The 22,327-nt window shown below is 40.7% G+C and overlaps 1 protein-coding gene across 2 annotated transcripts in view; it reads right to left on the bottom strand.

Annotated features, from left to right (window-relative positions):
- Positions 1-22,327, bottom strand: part of LOC122808819 (deleted in malignant brain tumors 1 protein-like) — a 612,008-nt gene that overhangs the window by 308,564 nt on the left and 281,117 nt on the right. For both annotated transcript variants that reach the window (XM_044079898.1, XM_044079889.1), the window contains exon 6: positions 3,200-3,505. In XM_044079898.1, the coding sequence (XP_043935833.1) occupies positions 3,200-3,505 (306 nt within the window). The remainder of the gene's footprint in view (positions 1-3,199; positions 3,506-22,327) is intronic.

The following is a 22,327-nucleotide window of genomic DNA, read 5'->3' as shown; positions in this document are numbered from 1 at the left end:
CTCTCCAACCAGAAGCAGTCAGGAATCAATGCATTCTGCTCATTCTGTCACCAGGACCAGAATATAAGAACAGGGTCCAAGCTGTCACCTATAAAGCACTTATTGGGCTTTCTGGTGATCACCAGTCTCCAGGAAATAATGTCCCTGTACTCCTTCTCTCACCAGGAGAAAACAGAAACACTAATCCCAAGATGACAACTGAGAGGTCGAATGTGGGCTCTGTCTTACATTGACATATAGGTCTGTCAATCAATTTAAGTAGACCCACATCTATATCTATATCTATATCTATATCAATATTTATAGTATTACCTATATCTATAATATTACCTATAAACACACATGCTCACACACACACACTCACACACACACACACACACACAAATATATAAATATATATATATATATATATATATATATATATATATATATATATATATCTATAGACGCATATATACATATACGTATACACACACATATTGTTTATCTATGCTGCAAGATCAGAAAGTGATGGTTTTGTTATTTATGTACGTCATAAGATCTAGAATTAGGGACTGTTCAGAAATACATCTCTAGCCACTGTTTTTTTGTTTTCATCTTCTTTCATGGAATATGGCTAGATCTGCCTCTCACATGCATGTTTTCTAATTTAAGTGAAAAGTAATCAGTGTTTGAGAGAGAAGTCCAGCAAAAAGAAGGAAGAAAACCCTTTCTTGAGTAATCAGTTATGAAAGGAAGAGGTAAACTATTTACTAAAAATGTTGTGTTAAGAGTATCAGTTAATGGTTAGGTATGGGAAACCGTTGAGTGCAAAAACATATATTTCATGTACATAATTATCCAGTTTAATCACAGTCTATGAAATGAGGTGAAAATGTTCAAGTGTATAGAATCAAATGGATTTATAGCTATGGATATTATTGTCCACATGTTCACTTGTCTAGTACTATTCTTAATTTCCTCTGGAAACGCTGTCTCATAATATTTACTGCTTCACAGAAGTGCTAGTATTTCTGAATAAACTCCCTTAAATCTATTAAAAAAGGTATTTTACATAAAGGTAAGCAGAACGATGGATTAAGTCTATTGAATCGTGTAGTGTTTTTGTCTTTCTTACATATGCATTAAATAGCATTTAAAGAGAAAGAAAATTGTGTATGTGTATATATATATATATATATATATATATATATATATATATATATGCATACTGTGTATGTATGTGTATGTGTATATATATATATATATATATATATATATATATATATATATGTGTGTGTGTGTGTGTGTGTGTGTGTGTGTGTGTATGCGTGTGTGCAAAGCTGCAAACATGGCAGACACATAAGGAGGAACTGAAAATTATGAAAAGGGAAAGAAAACAGAATATAAAAAATGCTGATATGAGTGTGTTACAAAAAAGGTGACATATGGATACAGTGGAAGTAGAAGACATAGCAGTTACACAAAAAAGATGTTATGAAAACATTGCAGTGAATGTCATTATGTGGATGAATGGGAATATTCGAAAAGAAAGATAACATAGTGCATCCGGGGAAGATAAATAGCATATAATGATTTTATGGGATTGTTCCATTTTTTCTGAAGTTTGTTACCAAGTAAGTTATCTGTAAAAGTACAGTGGTATGTAGTAGTAATAACGAGAATATGTAGTGCAAGATAGTAAAAAGAAAATACTCTGGAAAAGATGAATAAGCATTTTTTTGTTTTATTATGTAGTGACTGATTCAATGGAATTTAATGAACTCATACTTGAAAAAGTAGACATAAATATAATTCATTGTGGGGATTATGAGAGGGATTAAAATAACTATGTGGAATGATAGAACACTGATGTAATGGTACGGTTCTTGTGCATGGAGATATGTGATATTGTTTTGGATATTAAGCTAAGGAATGTGCAAGAAGTGATAAACTACATTAAGTTGTGGCTATGGCATAAGGGGGACTAAACAGACAATGGAGTAAAATGTGGGGGGACTATACAGACTATGGATAATGGGTGGGGGGACTAAACAGACAATGAAGTAAGGGTGGAACTAAACAGACAATGGAGTATGGAGTGGGGAAGTAAAGAGATAATAGAGTAAGGGGTAGGGGGACTAAACTATTAAGGGGGGACTACGATTATGGATGGGGGGACTAAGACCATGGAGTAAAAGGTGGGAGAATAAACATTCTATGGAGTAAGGGGGGACTAAACAGGCTATGGAATAAGGAGTGGGGGGACTAAACAGACAATGGAGTATGGAGTGGGGGAGTAAACAGATAATAGAGTAAGGGGTGGGGGGACTAAACTATTGAGTAAGGGGGGACTAAGATTATGGAGTAAGGGGTGGGGGACTAAGACCATGGAGTAAAGGGTGGGAGAATAAACATTCTATGGAGTAAGGGGGGACTAAACAGGCTATGGAATAAGGAGTGGGGGACTAAACAGACTATGGATCAACGGTTGGAGGACTAAACAGATTATGGAGCAAGGGGTGGGAAGACTAAACAGACATCATTTGGATCAGATTTCAACTAACTATTGAAAATGTTGCTGTACATATGTAAATAAGTTGTAATAAATTGCCCCTATTTTGTTTTTGATAAATGTCAGGTGGTCTTTTACATCCAACAGAGCTACTGCATTCTCAGTCAGATAGCATATGAGTTTAATGTTTCACCTGAAGTGTGGCACCTCAAGAGTGTATTACCCCTCCTTATATACTGGATTGTCAGTAATTTATTTTCTTTCTTTATTTATTTTATTTAATATTTGTTAACTGGGAAAGTCTAACTTGAAACAAAGTAAATTTTCAGTGGAGGCCTGGGGAGAAATGCTCCAGACACATGTCTTTGTAATGTGGGAAGAAACCGGAGCACCCGGAGAAAACACACACGAACACAGGCCGGACATGCAGACTCCACACAGAAGTTACCCCAGCTGAGAATCGGACTGGAGAACCTCTTGCTGTAAGGTGGCAACACTACCACTGCACCACTGCGTCATCCTACTAATGGAAAATAAATCCAGTCCCACAGAGTGGAAGAGAACCCCCAGTCTTCTAATATTCAAGCATCCACTCTGAGGGCATTATCTGTTCAGCCACTGACAGCATTCATTTTGCAATATCAATTATCTAGCTCTAAATGTAGTAAAAATTTCCAAAAATTGCATTTTGAAATTAGTTTGTACCTGAACACTCCACTGCTGCCACCTGTAATGTGTCACAGATATAGCTTCCAAACTGGCTAGCAGAGCACTGCGACAGAGATTTTTCTGACCCATTGCAATACATGCCATCCAACAGAACAGGTCCTTGACTTTCACCATACAAGTTCCGTGTCTGGACTGACAGGGCACTTCCACACCTTAGATGTCTGCAGATTACATTAGCATTCTCTATGTCCCAATCAGTACTGCAGACTGAGCCCCACTGAGAGCCATCATTCACTTCCACTAAGCCACTGCAACGGCTTGGACCATTTGCCAGTCTCAATCCTGAAAAAAAAAAAAAAAAGAAAAAAAAAAAATTAAGAAAATCTTTCACTGAAACTAATATTACATTTAAAGCAGTTATAAATTAAAATGCATGCAGACAATGGATGTGCATTTTCCTACATAAAAAAATTAAATTAAGTGGAATGTAAAGGCATACATTACTTTTGTACTAAACAACACAGCTCAAAAGAAAAAAACAGAAATATCATCCCAGTGTATACTAACACAATGCAGTCCCTTCACTACTGCTCCTTAGGAAGCTACATTTGTTCCCTATAATGTGTGGTAAGAGGCTACTATATTTTGGTAGTGATATGTACGTGATAATCCCACACTGTGTGTGCAGACAACGTGTCAAGAGTAGATTCACAACAGCAGTGATGTACTGCAGGGACAAGGAAGGTCTGTGTATTAACTTCTAAATGGAAAATCTGATCCTGAGCGTTTATATTGAGTGATCAAACTCACTGACCAGCAGAGAGTAAATACTCAGATAACTGCCATCTCACTACCATCCATTACTGTTCTTATACTATGGTTTTCTGTTGATTGGATTTAAAATAAATGACATTCACTGAGTTTCCCAGCTTTTGTGTTGATGAGTTAAGTATGCAAAAGTGCAGCATTCTGATTTAGTATTATCAGAATACAGATGTAGGCAAATTCACAAAAGATCTAAAAGGTGTGCATTAAAAAAGTGAAATTATACAAAAAACAGAAATTATGCATACGTTGCTAGCTAGGGCAGCTATAACATTCCATTTAGAGGTATAAAATACACAGTCAAAGGAATCCAAGCTAGTAACTGTATCAATCCAAAGGCCAACAGGACTCGGAGCTTGAAATTTAATCAAATCAGAGCTTTTATTAATCCAACAGGAACAAAACTTAAAACCCAAGCACTTTCACACAGCTCTGCCAGGCTTTCTCAAGGAACAAACACTTATCAAATGCTTTCATTACTGTTTAAATAGTCATGCTTCAAACAGCTGATAAAAATCAATTAATCACCTTAGTTAATTCATGGTGATACTTCATCCCTCTAAAAGCAACATTTATAAAAATCTGAACCTATTAACATATTATCATATTCAATATAAAACCTATTAGTATAAGTCCTAAAATTATTATACATATAAAATGTACCTCACAAATAAAAAAATATATATATATATCCAATTATATAATGTTCATATCATACATAAATGAACATAAGGGAAACCTCATCAGAGTCTAGCTTTTCTTAGCTTTAAAACACAACCAATATTAATACTATCATTCAACCCTCTTATGACCGGACTAATTTGTTCTAGTTCCATAAACTTCAGGAGGTAGTTGGGAGACTTGCCTGGAATATCGTGAATTACTCTGGCAATTAAAGTTGGATGCTAGTAAACCTCCGGGGTTGAACGATAGTATTAATATTGGTTGTGTTTTAAAGCTAAGAAAAGCTAGACTCTGATGAGGTTTCCCTTATGTTCATTTATGTATGATATGAACATTATATAATTGGATATATATATATATATATATATATATATATATATTTTTTTTTTTTTTTATTTGTGAGGTACATTTTATATGTATAATAATTTTAGGACTTATACTAATAGGTTTTATATTGAATATGATAATATATTAATAGGTGCAGATTTTTATAAATGCTTTTAGAGGGATGAAGTATCACCATGAATTAATTAAGGTGATTAATTGATTTTTATCAGCTGTTTGAAGCATGACTATTTAAACAGTAGTGAAAGCATTTGATAAGTGTTTGTTCCTTGAGAAAGCCTGGCAGAGGTGGGTGAAAGCGCTTGGGTTTTAAGTTTTGTTCCTGTTGGATTAATAAAAGCTGTGCTTTGATTAAATTTCAAGCTCCGAGTCCTGTTGGCCTTTGAATTGATCCATTTAGAGGTATGTTGATTACTCCTAATGCTGTTATTGGTGATCTCCAAACTGAGATCACCTGTCAGAGGATAAGGTGAGGTACTATTTAAATTCTATCAATGCAAAGATGTTGTTTCCAACCAAATTAAAATTAGCAGCCCAAGTAAGTCAAAGGATCATAAGATCATAGGAAGTTACTAGGCTAATGACCCTAGGGCCCTTACAAGCCTAGCCAGGTTCTACCCTTATTTCCAAGATCAGCACCTACCACCTTTGTCCAAGAGGGACACAGCTGGAACACCCGGGGTAAATTTACAGTTACCCATCCCATCATCCAGATTGCATTTAAAGAAGGTCAATGAGGTGTTCTGTTTGACATGAAGTGGGAGTCTGTTTCAAAGATGTGGTAACCTCTGGGAGAGAAATCTGTCCTTTCAGCAGGTTCTACTAATGTCGTATACCAGGTTAAGTCTTTAGAGCGTGTAACCCGTGTACCTTTTGACTTGCGGATATGTAGCATTTCCAATAAAGCACGGTCAGAGATTGCCTTATATGCAAAGCAGAGATCGCCTCTGAGTAGTCTGTATGAAACAGAATAAAGTGACAGTTATTTTAGGTGATCCACACAAGACAGATGCTGAAGACCTTAACTTTACCTTGTGAAGAAATCTGTGGTTTCTCCAATTGCTGCAGGTGCTTAGAAAGGTACATACCAAAAGGGGCATTGTACTCAATTACTGGCCTGATGAGGGAAGACTGCAGTGAGGTCATAACTTATTTTTTTCAGGTGGCAATGCCCTTACTTATCAAAGGATCAATATAGAATGCCCTTCTTACCACTGAGGAGACAAGGTGATCAAAGGTAAGGTTGCTGTCAACCTGTGTGCCCAGGTCTCTCACCACTGAGTGCATACCTAGGGTGTTACTATTGATGTGGTAGTTAGCAGGAACATTGCTCTTACAAAAGGGGATGATAATAATTTTTTTTTTGCATTGAGTTTAAGGCCATGACTTTGGCACCAATCATTTTTTTGTGTAGGATCCTCTTGCAGGATGTTGATATCATTTGGAAATTCTATGACCGCTCCCAGTTTGCAGTCATCAGCAAACTTTGTCAGCCACAGACCTTTAGTTTTTGCTTCTACTTCGGAGAAATAGATTACAAACAGTAGAGGTCCCAGGACTAATCCATGTAGAACATCACTGGTTACAAGTCTGCTCTTAGAGGTGGATTCCACTATTTTAACTATTTGTTCTATCACTGAGCCAGTTAGTGACCCATCAAATGATATAAGGGTTGATACCTAGCTGGGTGAGTTTGTCAATAATGCCTGAGTGGAGGATAGTGTCAAATGCCTTGGCTAGGTCTAGCTAGGCTGTATGCACAGATTTCCCCTCATCCAGGGCCTTGGTGACTGTCTCGAAGAAGTCTGCTAGGTTTAACAGACATGATCTCCCTTTGACAAACCCAGACTGAGAAGGGTCAAGTTTTCTGAGATTTCTTGTATCTTTGTTAAGGTCCATGATGATTCACTCCATAGCCTTGCAGATAAGGCTAGTCAGGCTAATAGGCCTATAGTTGCCAGGGTCAGTGGAAGCACCACTTTTGTGCAAGAGAATAAAAGTGGCCGTTTTCCATTCAGCTGGGATGAAGCCAGTGCTTAGAATATGAAAAGAATACTAGTGGTATTGCCAGTTTTTGTTGGATCTCATGTAGGATACAGCCAGGGATGTTATCAGGTCCCATAGATGATACATTTCTGGGCTTAGAGAGGGAGTTCACAACCTAGTCTTTAGATATACAAGTAAGGGTCAGGTGGTAGGATGTCATGGGGTATGTGTGGCGGGGACAGGAGTGTGAATTTTTCAGAGAACCTGTCGGCCAACAGGTTAGCTATGTTTACAGGCTCAGTATATGTGGTATCATTAACAACCAGTTTGGCAGAAATCTGGACCATTTTAGGTTATGGCTGTAACTAAAGAACGCCATACAGTTGTCCTTAATTGTTGTTGTTGTTTGTCTTTCTGCTTTTCCTGCTTAGGGGTCGCCACAGCGGAACTCCGGTCCGCTAATGATCGTCAGTAGAGTTTTATGGTGCTGAGTTGCCAGTCCGATGCCCAACCTTCAATGAAGGCACGCCTATTCACGCATGTCTTTCGAACGCCACTCGACCGCGGGGAGGACATGCAGATTCCACACAGGAGGAAGCTAATTTGGATTCGTAGTTTGTATTGGAGGACTACAAGAAGTCGTATTTGCTTGTTTAAGCTGAGGAGGGAGTGTTTTCAGTTTAGGGCTCACTCCCTCTTACTCTTAGATATCAATTTCTTCCTCTTATTGTAAAACCTGTTAATGACAGTTGTCCACCAGGCAGGTTTGATCTTCCTTGAGGAGCTTGTTTTGGTCCTATCAGGTATGGCCGAGTCAATACAGTTATACAGGTGTTTGTATAAAGCATTGGTGTAGAACTCAGCATAGCTGCCAATTCCATTGGGGGGAGAGGTGCAGTGAAGCTATTTATACCATCCTGTAACAGGTTATAATCTGCTTTGGAGAAGTTTTTTAGTTTACTTGCTGCTGGGGCTGGGGGGGGGTCAGGTTGATAGGTATTTTGAATGAGACTTATTTGTGGTCAAATCTCACTAGGGAAGACTTCAAAGTGGGATTGCTACAGTGGTCCCACATATGGGTAAGCACCAGATCCAGGATGTTGGAACCCCTTGTGGGGGTGTCAGCCTGCTGGTCCAGGGCACTGGAATTAATGAAGTCAATGAACCTTTGGGGAAGTGAGTTTGCTCATGAGTAATTTACCCAGTCAATGGATGGGTAAATAAAGTCACCCAAAACCATGGTGTTTGGATGTATCTTGATAAACTCAAATAGATCCAAATAGGCAGAGTAGGTGCTCTGATTCATGGAGGGGTTCTTGTAGATGTAAATGACTTGAATAGGTGTCCTACCAACAGTTAATTGCACCTGAAGTATCTACAGAGAATCATACTGTTTAACCAATCTGGAGGTGTATTTTTCATGCCTTCGGTTTGTGGTTTGAATGTGTGGAAGTTGGTGTAAGCTGGCATGGCTTGGGTGCTCTCCACAGCCTTGAACCAGGTCTCTTTAACTGCACAAATGTCTGTGCCTACCAAGGTGAGGACTGCTTCCAGTGAGTGCAGTTTCATGTTAAGACTCCTAGAATTTAGCAGCATAACCTTGAGGTTATTTTTGCATAGATTTTTTACATTGGGAACTTTGTTGTTGACATACTGCCTGAAAAAGGCACTATGGTGGTGGCAAGAGCCTTAGCCAGTAGCCAAAATCCCAGTGATGATAGATGAAGACCATCTCTGGCAAACCATCAAGATCCATCGATCACGTCATCCCAGGCTGACAGATACTGTATCCCCTTAGAATGACACCAGAAACTAAGTCAATTATTAAAATCAATCATTTTCTGTTTGTAGTGAGGCATGATCTTAGATGAAGGTAAAATGCTGCTTAATGCTAGGGACATACTTGCCTGAGACGCATAATCTGAGAGCTCAGTCATGTCTCTCTTCATATAGTCCAGAGAGGTAAGTGTCTAGTCATTCACACCAACACAGACTATGACAGAGTCATAACAGTACCTGTTATCCAGGCAGGTATGACCCTAGCCCTGAGTAGCATCCTGCCATCACCCAGAATGATACCACAGCACAAGGACAAAATGATTGACTTCAACAATCGACTAAGTTTCTGGTGTCATTCTAAAGGGATCCAGTATCTGTCTGCCTTGGATGACATGATCGACAGACCATGATGCTTTGCCAGAGATGGCCTGCACCTATCGCCCTTGGGATTCCAGATACTGGCTAAGGCTCTTGCCACCCCTATAGTGCCTTTTTTAGGTAAGGTTCAAATGACAAATTCACCACAGTAACAGGTACAAACAAGCAAAATCTAAGGGTAATGTTACTCAATGTTAGAAGTCTAAACCTCAAAATGCACTCACTCGAGACACTCCTTAAAATGGAGAACATTGACATCTGTACCAACTAAGAGATGAAAAGTGAACAAACATAAACCAAATAACCAAACAAGTGTTCGCTTGGAGAACCAAAGGAGGCGCCAAGGTGCCAAGACCGCTGAGTAAAATCCAAAACAGTTTATTACAAGCAGCATAAAAAATTAACGCTAACAACTGTAAATACGTTTTCGAGCTTCTTCATCAGAAAACAAAACAAGAGTGCAACTACACTCACTCAATATATAGTCCACTTTCAATTAAAATAAAATAATTGAATAATAAGCAATCATCCAATAAAAGAGTTAAACAATTGGTAAGACTTTCTGTATGACAATGTAAATAAAAAATGGCCATGTTCAACCCACACTTATTTATAAAATATAATCATATGCACAGTGAAACATATTCAAAAAGTTTCGGTACTTAAAATATAAATACTTTAAAAAGGTGTAAATAAATAAATGTAAATAAATGTTCACATTTGTAACAAGTTTGGCTGCTCTTAACTTGAGCACAGGAATAATAGATAACATATCATTTAAACCAGGGTGTTTAGTGGCATCCAAAATAATCTGCCAAAACAATTCCCTGTATTCTAACTTTGCTTCCCACATACCACCCCTAACTTCCTTGGGAACTATCTCCAAAACAAAGAAGCTGAAGGAGGCTTGTTGGCATGTTAAAGTGTGACGAAATAATGGATTGTTAACATTCTGCCTTTTCAAAGTCTAGGTCCGGCGTTGGCTGCGGTCGCCTACTCCCTGACGTCAGAGTGCCAGGGGTATAAAAGGTGAAGCTGACGCAATTTTCTTCAGTGTTTCTTGCCCCAGATGTCAGGTGCCCTTAAAATGGTAGGCTAAAATATGCCAATAAGCATGCATGCACAAAAAACAACTTTTCCTTCATCTAGAAGTAAATACACCATGTAGGTTGTATTGACTATTGAAGTACAGATAAGTCCCAGCAAAGGAAAAGGGGGATGAAGGGAGGGTAACCTGGACTGCAACAGTGAATACACTCGAACATCTACATTTATGGTAGGTACACAACTGTACTATGTTCATCGTGTTTCACTGTTGCAGTCATTACACTTGGTTTGAATCCCAAAGCTAAGATTGGGAGGCTGGTGCTAAGTAGGATTAGAAGAGTCTATCAGGCCCTGCAGAACTGCAGTGGCAAAGCCTGCTCTGGATTTATAGTAGAGAGGTGAGTGATAGTGCTTTCTAAAAGTATGCACTGAACTCCAAGTTGCAGCCTCTAAGATGTCTTTGGTTGGTACTCCTCTGAGGAAGGCTGCTGAAGTGGCTGCTGCTCTGGTTGAATGTGGCCTAATGACCTTAGGCACTGATTTGCCATGCTGTGAATAGCAGAAACGAATGCAGTGACCTATCCACTTTGAAATAGTATGCTTTGAGATAGGTTTTCCTTGTAATCCTGCAGCATATGCCACTAGAAGTTGATCAGTCTTTCTGAAAGCTTTAGTTCTGTCCAAGTAGAAGCGTAGCTGCCTGTGTATGTCCAAAGAATGCAGGAGTCTCTCACCCTTATTCTGTGGATTTGGATAAAAAGTAGGCAGATGAATAGTCTGATTAAGGGCCACACTGGACACTACCTTAGGCATAAATGTCGGGTTTGTGCATAGAGAAACCCTGTCAGGATGGAAAATGATAAAAGGTTCCACAGCCATGAGTGCCTGCAACTCTGAAATTCATCTAGCAGAGGTTATTGCTAGGAGCAGAGCTATTTTCCAGGATAGGAATCTAATATCAGCTGTAGAAGCTGGTTCAAACGGAGGCAGTGTGAGTTTTTCCAAGACATAGTTGAGGTCCCATGCAGGTATTGGTGCTCTCCTTGGGGGTCTTATGTTTTTGGCCCCTCTGAAGTACTGCCTGAGTAATGGATGAGAAATAATTGGTGGTTCTGTATTGTAATGAGCTGAAATGGCAGAGGCATGAATTTTAATTGACGAAAAAGAAAGGTCCTTATTAAGCATCTCAGTTAAGTATTGCATAATCTGAGGAATATTTGGAATAATTGTGTCAAAACCTTGTGCCTGGTTCCAAGCACAGAATCTCTTCCATTTTTCTGCATAAGATTTTCTGGTGCTAGGCCTCCTGGCCTCCAAAATAACATCCATCACTGCTTTAGAGAGAGGTGTGTTCTGAATGGCTACATTAACCGCCATGTTGGCTGTGCAGTATTTGAATGTCTTGTTGGGTCAATAAGAGAGGAATTTGAGGTAATGTCCAAGCTGGGCATTGAGACAAGCTCTTTAGGATTGGGTATCAGTGCTGGCGGGGCCAGTCTGGGGCGATCAGTATAATTTTTGGTTTCTCTTGTCTGACCTTGAGGAGTACCTTGGGGAGGAGAGGCAGAGGAGGAAATGCATATACTGTTAGGTTTTTCCAGCTGAACGATAGAGCATCCACTTTCCATGCTTGTGATAAGTCCTTGTGCAGAATATCTGTATTTGGTAGTTGTGAGGGGAGACAAACAGGTCTATGTCCGGGCATCCCCAGTTCCTTGTTATCATGCTGAAGACTTGCGGATCCAATTTTGATTTGTGGGGATCCATTAGGTTTCTGCTTAGTTCGTCTGCCAAGGTGTTTGTCCTTCCTGGCAGGAATTGCACTTGCAGATGTACTTGGTACGTCAATACTGTGTCCCATAAGTTTATGGCTAGTCTGCAGAGGGGGTAGGAATGTGTGCCTCCCTGCTTGTTTATGTACCACATGACTGTAGTATTGTCCGTCCTTATCAGTAGTTGTCCTGGCTGAAGTAAATCCTTGACAGCTGTAAGGGCATTCTGAAGTGCTAGCATCTCTTTTTGATTGATATGTAGATGCATTTGACTTGCGGACCATGTGCCCTGAATACATCTTCCTGCCATATGGGCCCCCCAGGCATAATCTGATGCATCTGTTGTCAGTGTCTGCCTGGCTGTGAGTAAGATGAATGGCTGTCCCTTGTTGTAGTGACAGGCTTCTGCCCACTCTTGAAACCCCTGTTGCAGGCAGGGAATGAGAGAAATTATTGTTTCCAGGCTGTGGCAATGTTGAGTCCAAACACTTTTTAGATACCATTGAAGTTTCCTCATATGCAATCTTACATATGGAATTAGCAGAATGCAGGATGCCATGAAGCCCAAAGCCTGCAGAATTTTTCTTGCAGATAACTGGGTTTTTGTTGCCAACGTTTTGAAATAAGTAGTCAGTTGTCTGTGTTTGTCTGGTGTGAGATAAGCCATCTGGGCAGTTGTATTTAAGCTTGAACCCAGGAATATTATCTCTTGAGAGGGTACGAGTTTTGATTTATTTTCGTTTACTGTGTACCCTAAGCCTGTTAGTAATCCTTTTACAAATGCCAGATGCTGTAGAAGAATGTCCTTGTCCTCTGCTTGAATAAGGCAGTCATCCAGGTAAGGATATATTTGAATTCCTTTCTGTCTGCAGAATGCAATCACTAGTGCCAGGCATTTTGTGAAGACCCTGGGTGCAGTAGATAAGCCAAAGGGCAGTGCAGAGAACTGGTAGTGCACTGAGCCAGCTATAAATCTGAGGTATTTTCTGCATGATTGTCTGATTGGGACATGCAGGCATGCCTCTTTTAGGTCTAGTCACCATCTATGCCCTCTTGCCCAGCATGGGAAGAAGTTGCTGCAGAGTTAACATTTTGAATTTTGGAATATCCAGGACTGTGTTTAGAATAGACAGATCCAGTATTGGTCTCCAGGCTTTGTCCTTTCTGGGTACCAAGAATAGCCTTGAGTAAAATCCTAGCCCCTGCTCTTGCTGTGGTACTAGCTGAATGGCCCTCATGTCCATGAGGGAAGAAACTTGCTTTTGAGCCTCTGCCCATTGATTGTGTGGAAGATCTGGCATACCGTTTGACCTTGGCAGGGTGTGAAAGTGGAACCTGTAGCCTTGTGAAACGATATTTAAGACCCATTTGTCCTGGGTTCTTATATGCCAATTTTGTGAAAAAAGTGCTAGATTTCCCCCCAAAGGGTCTGTCAAAAGATAAGTGCTTGGAGCTGGCAGTGGAAAGTCATTAAGACTGCTTCCTGTATGGCTGTGATTTTTCCTCTCTACCTTTGGAGGTAGCAGCACTCCATTGTCTAGGCCTGTAAGAGCCCTGGGGTTGTGATCTGCCTCTAAGGCGTCTGTATCTGCCTCTTTGTGACCTGTCTGACACTGGAAAGGACCACTTTTTTTGTTGGCAGGTTCCTGCTTAATCTGGGAGGTTGTACCTGCAAGAAATCCTTCACTGTTTGCATAGATTTAGCTTTATCCTCCATTTTCTTCAACACCTCTGCTTTAACACCAAACAAAGTATCATTCTGTAATGGTGCATCTAATAATTTTGCTTTAACATGATCAGGCAAATTCTGTTCCTTTAACCAAGCATGCCTCCTAATGACAGAACCTGTAACAGCAGCCCTGCAGGACGCACATTGCAAATTATGCTTTCCCACTTGTTCAGCTGCATGCAATAAATCCTGCATTTCCTTGTTTTCTGCAAATTCTGAATTTGTCAACATTTTCTGTTTAAGCAGAGACATAAGATATTGCTGATACTTAAGCATATGAAACTGGCAATTTAAAGATCTTATAGCCAAGGTAGCCGAAGTGTAAATCTTTTTCCCCCATCTGTCCAGTGCCCTAGAATCCCTATCAGAAGGAATAGGGTTTTTTGCAGAGGAAGCCTTAACCCCCTTGGGACCCTGAGAGATGGTTTCTGGGTCAGCCGCAGAGTTCTTGTAAAGAAATTTATGTGAGTCAGGGACCCTGTAATATCTGTCTGGCTTGACAGGAGCTGGAGGTAATGAGTCTGGAGACAGACCGGATTCTGAGAAAACCTCATCTACAATATCTAAGACAGGAGGGATAGCAAGGGGCCTGTGCTGAAGTAATAAAAGGAAATCTCTGTGCCTTTTCTTGGATTCAGAGTAATCCTGGCTCTCCCAGTGGAAATGTTCTCTCATAGTATGCAATGTCTCCCCAAAAGAGTAATCGTCAGGAGGAGAAGCTGAGGGGATAGATTCTTCAGCATCAGAATCCTCATAGGGAGAAAGAGAGTATTCCTGTTCAGAAGAGGAGTCAGAGGAAATGGAAACCTGATCTGAGGAGTCATAGTCTATCTCTTGCCTAGGCCTCTTATCAGGAGGGGGATGGGAACACCTAATCAAAGTAATAAGGTCTTCAGCCATTTTAAGCATCTGTTTCTTAGGCATGGAGGCCTGTCCAGGTGAATGCTGTACTTGTTTCTTTGTCTTTAGAGCTGCTTTAGTCTTTGTCTTTGTAGCTGAAGTAGGTTTCACATATAACTGAGTTGGCCTGAAAACACCCTCAGAAGCCGATGCCTGCTCAGCGGCTCCGGACCCAAATGAGGGAATAGTTTCCGAGTGTCCAATACCTTGCATTTTCAGAGGCCTAGCCCGCTCCACGTGGGAGTCGGAAGCGGCCTGTGGCTCTGAGGTAGCAGGCATCAGGGGCTGCAAAAGCTCCTCACTGAGAGCCGGCGAACCAGCGACTGGCCTAGCGGAGGCTTCGTCGTCGGTTTTGGACCTCGGATGCTTGTCCTTTTTCTTGTCTTTGCGTTTTTTATAAATTTCGGTAGTCGGCTGATCCGACTGCATTATATAATTGAATCTTCTACCAAAGTAATGAAATGCGAAATCGAACCGACACTTAATAGTGCGTTGGTTAAATCTAGCACAAAACTGACAACTAGCAACGTTATGATCAGGGCCTAGGCAAGGAATACAGTAAGAATGAAAATCCTTATGAGGTATTTGCTTCCCACAAGAAATACAATTATTAACTTTTTCTGCCATCGGTCTGGAGCAAGAAAAAAGTTTCCCCAATGGAGTACTTAGCTTTAATGAAGACTTAGGTCTGAAATTCGAAACTGAAATCTCAGGAGTCGGCCAACCGGCACTTGCGAACTGCTTCTGCTTCGGGCACCGCACGGCAAGAAAGACTGAAGAAAATGGCGTCGTCTTCATGTTTTATACCCCTGGTGCTCTGACATCAAGGAGGAGGTGACCGCAGTCAATGCCGGACCTAGACTTTGGAATTCAGGACGACTGAGGGTAGCCTGCCAGCAGGATAACCCAAGTGTAATGGCTGCAACAGTGAAACACGATGAACATCAGCGATTTCTTTCCTAGGGAAAGAAATCGCTGTTCCAACCCCTCTAAAAAAAAATATTAAACACTTCCAAACACATACACACATACCCTAACCCTAATTATACCCCCCAAAAACCAGTAAACAACTAAATACACATATGCACATAACCCAACCATACATCAAACAAAAAAAAAGACAGTAAACATTTTAAAACATATGCACTTACCTTAGCCCGCACCCTAACCCTAAGGTCAGTAACTCTCGCACATTTACATAAACAGTTCCAAACACAAACACACTTACCTTAACCCTAATCCTACCCCCCAAAACAAAAGTAAACAGCTAAAAACACACACACACACGTAACCCATCCATACATCTAACGCAAAATAAAAAACAGTAAACACTTTCATACATATGCACTTACCTTTAACCCGCACCCTAACCCTAAGGTCAGTAACTGTTGCACAATCACGCTCAGGAGCTATACCGGACAGGGGACCACACTACACTCCAGAACAGGCAAAGCAACGAAGCGGTCAAGCAACTTCTTTCCCAGGGAAAGAATTTGCTGAACAGCTGCTTCACTGTTTTGCCTGTTTGCCCTACATGTGTCAAGGAAAGCGCACTCAATAAAATACGTTTTTGTCATTCTAATATGAACCCCAACTAACTCTGGGCAAGACCGCAATCCAAATTGCAGCTTGCTACAGATGCTCCACCATGCCCCAGGAGTCCCACTCCTCATTTCTTGATACACTGGAAAATATTAGTGTACAATCCAACACCCTAATAATGGGCAATTTCAACTACCCCGCCATTAACTGGGAAAACTACTCCTGTACTAACTCTTTTGCTCAATGTTTTCTGGAATTCATAAATTCCAACGCCTTAGATCAACTTATCCACACCCCCACCAGGGGCAGCAATATCCTAGACTTGGTCATTACCAACATGAGCGACCAGTGTTCCACACCAGAGGTCAATTCCTTGTTGGTCAGATCCGACCACAAGCTAATCACCCTAGATATCCACATCCCGCCCCCACCCCTATTAGGGAAACCACCGTAAAAAATTTCTCCAAAGCCAACTTGACACTTCTAAAGACAGAAGTGGCAAACTTCACGACACCCATGCAGATGGACAATAGAGGTACAACTGCTGAATCATACACAAATGCACTTTATAAGCACTTACAAGAGTGCATGGATCGTGCTATCCCTAACAGAACCAAGATGCTATCCTCCAAAAATGGAAGCCAATCTGGTGGTCCCCTGCCATAAATAAACTCTATAACAAAGAAAGAAACTGTTGCTAAAAACAGTAAAATCCCATGATTGAAGGAACTCCCTGGTCAGCCTCAGTAAGAAACTAAGATCCCTCATAAAATCCTCCAAAGCTAGTTACGAAAACAAAATCGCCACTGATTCTAAAGACAACCACAAAGCATTCTATAGCTATGTCAAGAATCTCAATGGCAACACTTAGATCTGCTCTGAGTTACAGCACAATGGCACTAAATATACAGAACCAACTGATATTGCCAACATCTTAGCAGACAGGTTCAGTGCTAACTTCACCCCCCCCCCTCACCCCCTAAAGGCCCCATCTCTATATAGGAAGAATGCAAAGTTCCTGTAATCACAGCTGCACACTCTCCAAAGCCAAGAAAACAGCATCCATGGGACCTGACAACATCCCAGTCTGCATTCTACACAAACTACAGAATGAACTGGCACCCCACCTAAGTACCATGTTCAATCATAGCCTCATCTCAGGCATTGTTCCCAGTGAATGGCACACAGCGACAGTTATCCCACTCCACAAAGGGGGAGCCACCACGGACCCCGGGAGCTACCGCCCCATTAGCCTGATGAGCCTGGTCTGCAAAGCCATGAAATGTATCATCATGGAACTTATAAACAAAGACACTGGTAATCTCCAAACTCTGGACTCCACCCAGTTCGGGTTTGTAAAAGGAAGATCATGTCTCCTAAACCTGATAGACTTCTTTGAAGCAGTCACCAAAGCCATAGATGAGGGTAAGGCAGTTCACACAGCCTATCTAGATCTCACCAAGGCTTCTGACACCATTCCCCACTCTGGAATTATAGATAAACTCACTAAACTCCATATAAATCCCTATGTCACAAGATGGGTTGCCAACTGGCTCACTGACAGAACCCACACAGTGAAAATAGCAGACTCCAAATCCAACTTCAGACCAGTGACAAGTGGAGTACCAGAGGGTTTAGTCCTGGGTCTTCTCCTGTTTGGTATCTACTTCTCTGAACACAGAAGGTCTTTGGCTAACAAAGTTTGCAGATGACTGCAAACTAGGAGCCATAATCAAAACTCATAATGATGTTGACATCCTACAAAAGGGCCTCACTGAGACAGATGCCTGGTGCCAAAGCCATAGCCTCAAGCTCAATGCCAAAAAGTGCATCGTCATCCCCTTTTGAAAAAATGAATTACCACATAGGCGGTAGTCTACTTAACACCGATAGTGTGATAAGAGACCTTGGGACACAGGTGGACAGTGGTCACTCCTTTGATAATCACATTGCCACAGTAGTCAGGAAATCCTTTTACGTGGCACATCTCATTACAAAAGGTTTCTCGTCCAGAAAAAAAGAGGTCATTGTTTCCCTCTACTCATCACTCATTAGACCCATTATAGAGTACAACACCCCTTTTTGGTATGTACCTCACAAGACATCTACAACAACTGGAAAGATCACAGAAATACCTCACAAAGAGGATTACCGGCCTCAAACAGATGCCCTACGCAGACCGTCTCAAAAAACTCCAGCTTTACTCCATCGCATATCTAGGCGATCTCTGCCTAACATACAAAGCTATGTCAAACCCAGAGCTGTTGGACATGCTCCACTTAAAGAAATCCCAATCCCTCTGAGCTACACACTCTAGGGACATAAACCTTGTTACTACAATAAACAGAACATGTTGGAGGGATAGATTCCTGTCCCAGAGACTTCCCATACTCTGGAACAAACTACCTATCTATGTCAAACAAAGCTCCTCATTAGCACTCTTCAAGAAAAATCTTTATGATTGGATGGGAAATGGGAAATAAGAAATTCACCCCGGGGATCACTTCTGTGGCTCTGCTTGACTGGGGCACAGGAAAATAATTTTCTTGGGTGGCGAAAGCCAGGGTACCTTTTAGGCTAGGCTTATATAGGCCCTAGGGCCAAAAGCCTAGTATCTACCTATGAACCTATTACTACAGTGTATGAGTGATATGGCAGATCCTAGCACCTGACAGAAAGCTGACTGTGACCTTTTCCTTATCCACTCTAGTGAGATGGGCATCTGTGTGTCTCACAATGGTGTCAACTATGACTAATAGATTTGTTTGTTTTTGTGTCTTGCCTTAAGGGCTTGACAGGTGAGACACTGGTACATGAGCTATTATGTGCATTGTGTTCTGTAGAGGAAGTATTATGTGTAGTGTGCTTGTATTTGTGTTTATGTTTGAGAGGTCTCTAGTGTATAGGTATGTTTCTGGTGAGGACCTCTGCATATATAGGTATGTGTGAAATGTGTTTGGGTGGAGAAGGAGGTAAGGTGTGCATGCTGGCAACCCGTTCATTTTCATATGTACTGACTGGTGTATGAGAGAGCATGAATTCAAGTTTCTTAATATAGTTGCATCTCTCACAAGTGGAGTTTGTGTGGATTAGGAATAGAAGGTTGTCGGTGAACATGAGGCCATTGCTATACTGCCTCAGGATGCCCATGTCAACCAAGCTGGCTGGAGAAACTGTGGGAAATGTCTGTCCATAGTATTAGGTATATTTATATGGTCAAGAAAAGAGGTCATACTTAGGAATGGCTGATGGGTGAGAAATGTGTTGGTACCTCTGAAGCTAGGCTAGTATTCCACCTGACAGTAGAGCAGGGCCACGAAAAACCCCTGGAGGACCACAAGCAAAGTGCTAAGGGAGAATTTACCAATCAAAACATTTGCAACTATGACCACCAATGGTAACCATGAACCACTAAGCCACTGTGCATGATGGTACACTACACGCAAACAAGCACAAATGTGGGGCTTAAATAAAATAAGAAATAACCCTTTTAACTCAAACCAGCCAATAAGGACACTCTCTTTGAGCTCTAGTCCAATCATCTCTAATTAGATGGGACCCAGACAGCACTCTTCTCCCACAAGGGTGCAGAAGGGCCTTCACCAACAATGATGACTTGAACTTGATGCTCAGAACTTACAAATCAAACCCAAAAACAGCAGACCATGAACTGGGCTATGCTACAGCTGAACCAATACAGTATACAGTATACAGTAAAATGTGGCAAAAAAAAAATAAAAACAGCTTTGACAATTCAAACAGACTGTGCAATGCAAATACAACCTAAAAGTACAATAATAGAGCTAAAATAGGTACTTATGGCTAGTTGGAAGCAACAGATGCTTCAGATCTTTCAGTATCTCAGTGAAAAACTGGTTTTAATGCTCAAGTGATACCAAACAGTCTAGATGCAGCAAGTCTGAATCTGGCCTATGTTATAAAACGCAGAAGTACTAGAAATTCAAAGCATATAAACTCACAGCCACACCAACAAAAACAGCTTAAATAAAGCAGCAACTCCCAGCTTAAAAGGGTGTAGGCTACACTCTCCCACCATATGAGTCTAGGCCACAAACTTTCCTAATGTAAAACAACTAATATTGGTGCCCAAATGCTTAAGTCAGAACTAAGACACTTCAGAATAACAGCCACAATAGACTTTCAACTTGCAATTTTCAACTTAAAAGAGTGTAGGCTATCCTCTCCTGCCACAGGAGTCTAGACCTCAACTCACCAATGTAAAATAACTGGTTTGGAGCCCAAGTGCTTAAACCAGAATTAAGACACTTTCAGCATAATAGACACAATAAGCCATCAACCAGCAATTCCCAGCTTAGAAGTGTGTAGTTTATCCTCTCCTGCCACAAGAGGCTAGACCACAAAACTTCTTGATGTAAAATAACTGGTTGGGAACCCAAGTGCTTAAACCAGAACAAAGACACCTAGAACAGCAGCCACAATAAGTTTGGCTTTGCAGCCTAAGTGCACAAACTAGAAGTAAGTCACTTTCAGAATAACAGACACAATGAGCCTTCAACTACCAGTTCCCAGCTTAGTAGGGTGTAGGCTATCCTCTAGTGCCACAGGAGTTTAGACCATAAATCTTCTTAATGTAAAATAACTGGTTTGGAACCCTAGTGCTTAAATGAGGAAGCATGCACAAAAAGCCTTCACCCAGTGATTCCCAGCTCAGAAGGGCAGAGGCTACCATCTCCTCCCACAAGAGTGTAGACCACAAACCTTCTTAATGTAAAATAAATGGCCTGAAGCCCAAGTCATTAAACCAAAAATAAGAGGCTTAGAATAACAACTACAATTTAATCAGGCTACTAACAAGCAGAAATAAATGCAGCAGAATAAATGCAATTGAACACTGTTAATAAGAAGCAGCAAAAAACAAAGTAAAGTAATAAAGTAGGAAGAGACACAAATGCAGTAACAGGAGCTGAATAAAATGTAATTTCCAAGGAATTAAACACAAAACAAAAGCAAGATGCAGACTAAAGCAAAGATACACAACAACTTCTAGAACAGGGTCCATGATGTTTTTCAGATCATACAAACAAACAAATATAATAATGCCGCGGTGGTACGGCGGTAGTGTTGTTACCTCACAGTAAGAGGTTCTCCCATTCGATTCTCGGCTTGGCTTGGGAGTGCCTTCTGTGTGGAGTCTGTATGTCCTCCCCGCGGTTGGGTAGCATTCGAAAGACATGAGTGTGTAAATGGGTGTGCCTTCATTGAAGGTTAGGCATCGAGCTGGCACCTCGACGTTTCGTAAAAATCTACTGCCAATCATTAGCGGACCGGAGTTCCGCTGTGGCAACCCCTTACTGGGAAAAAGCCGAAAGACAAACAAACAAAAATAACAAACAGGTTCTTAACAGAACACAGCTGACTAGAACCACATCACAAACATGCACAGTGAGAGCCCTGTACAATTAGTAATGATTATACAATGCAGGAAACAAAATTAACAGATATTCAGCAGGAGACACCTGACTAGGATCACATCAAAAACATGCATAGTGGGAGCTCTGTACAACTCAGCAGTCAGACCAAAAGTCAATTACAGCTTAAAGCAGCTCATATATCAGTCTATGCATTTCACATTTCATAAAAAACAAATTCCCTTAGTTAATTATACAACTGCCTCGTTTTTTTTTTATTTTAACTAATATATGCTGGTAAAACTCTCTGATCAGTTCCTACACTTCCCCAGTTTATCTACGCCTTCCCTAAGCATGTACCTTTAACTGCCTACAGACTAAATCTCTCTATCTCATTATGGATGTGTTTCCTATGTGCATATAAATCATACAATTTTCTGATTTTTATACTTTGTATTTTTGTACTTCAACTTTTGCAAATCATGTTTTCCTTTTGGTTTTATGGCTTGGGTCATGTCGGTCAAGGGCCTTCTAACCAATGCACCCCTCTGGTTAACAAATGTATGCATGCAATGTATGTATGTATAAATAAACAGATAGATAAATAAATAAATAAATATTGCCAGTGCAGAAATTCAGAAACTGGCAGAAAACATCAATAGGAGTTTATCCAGTCAAAAAAAAGAGAAACCTCTAACCTCTAATTTAACTAACAGATAAAGTCTGTCTGTTGCTGCTTATAATTCTGAGTGTTAAGCAACAGAGGGAACACAAAGACAGCCATCAG

Source organism: Protopterus annectens, chromosome 1.part1, assembly GCF_019279795.1.
Source record: "Protopterus annectens isolate FY-2018-M chromosome 1.part1, PAN1.0, whole genome shotgun sequence".
In the NCBI taxonomy this organism is placed as follows: domain Eukaryota; kingdom Metazoa; phylum Chordata; order Ceratodontiformes; family Protopteridae; genus Protopterus; species Protopterus annectens.
The sequence above is the reverse complement of the archived record's forward strand: the minus strand, read 5'-3'. Positions and strand labels throughout refer to the sequence as shown.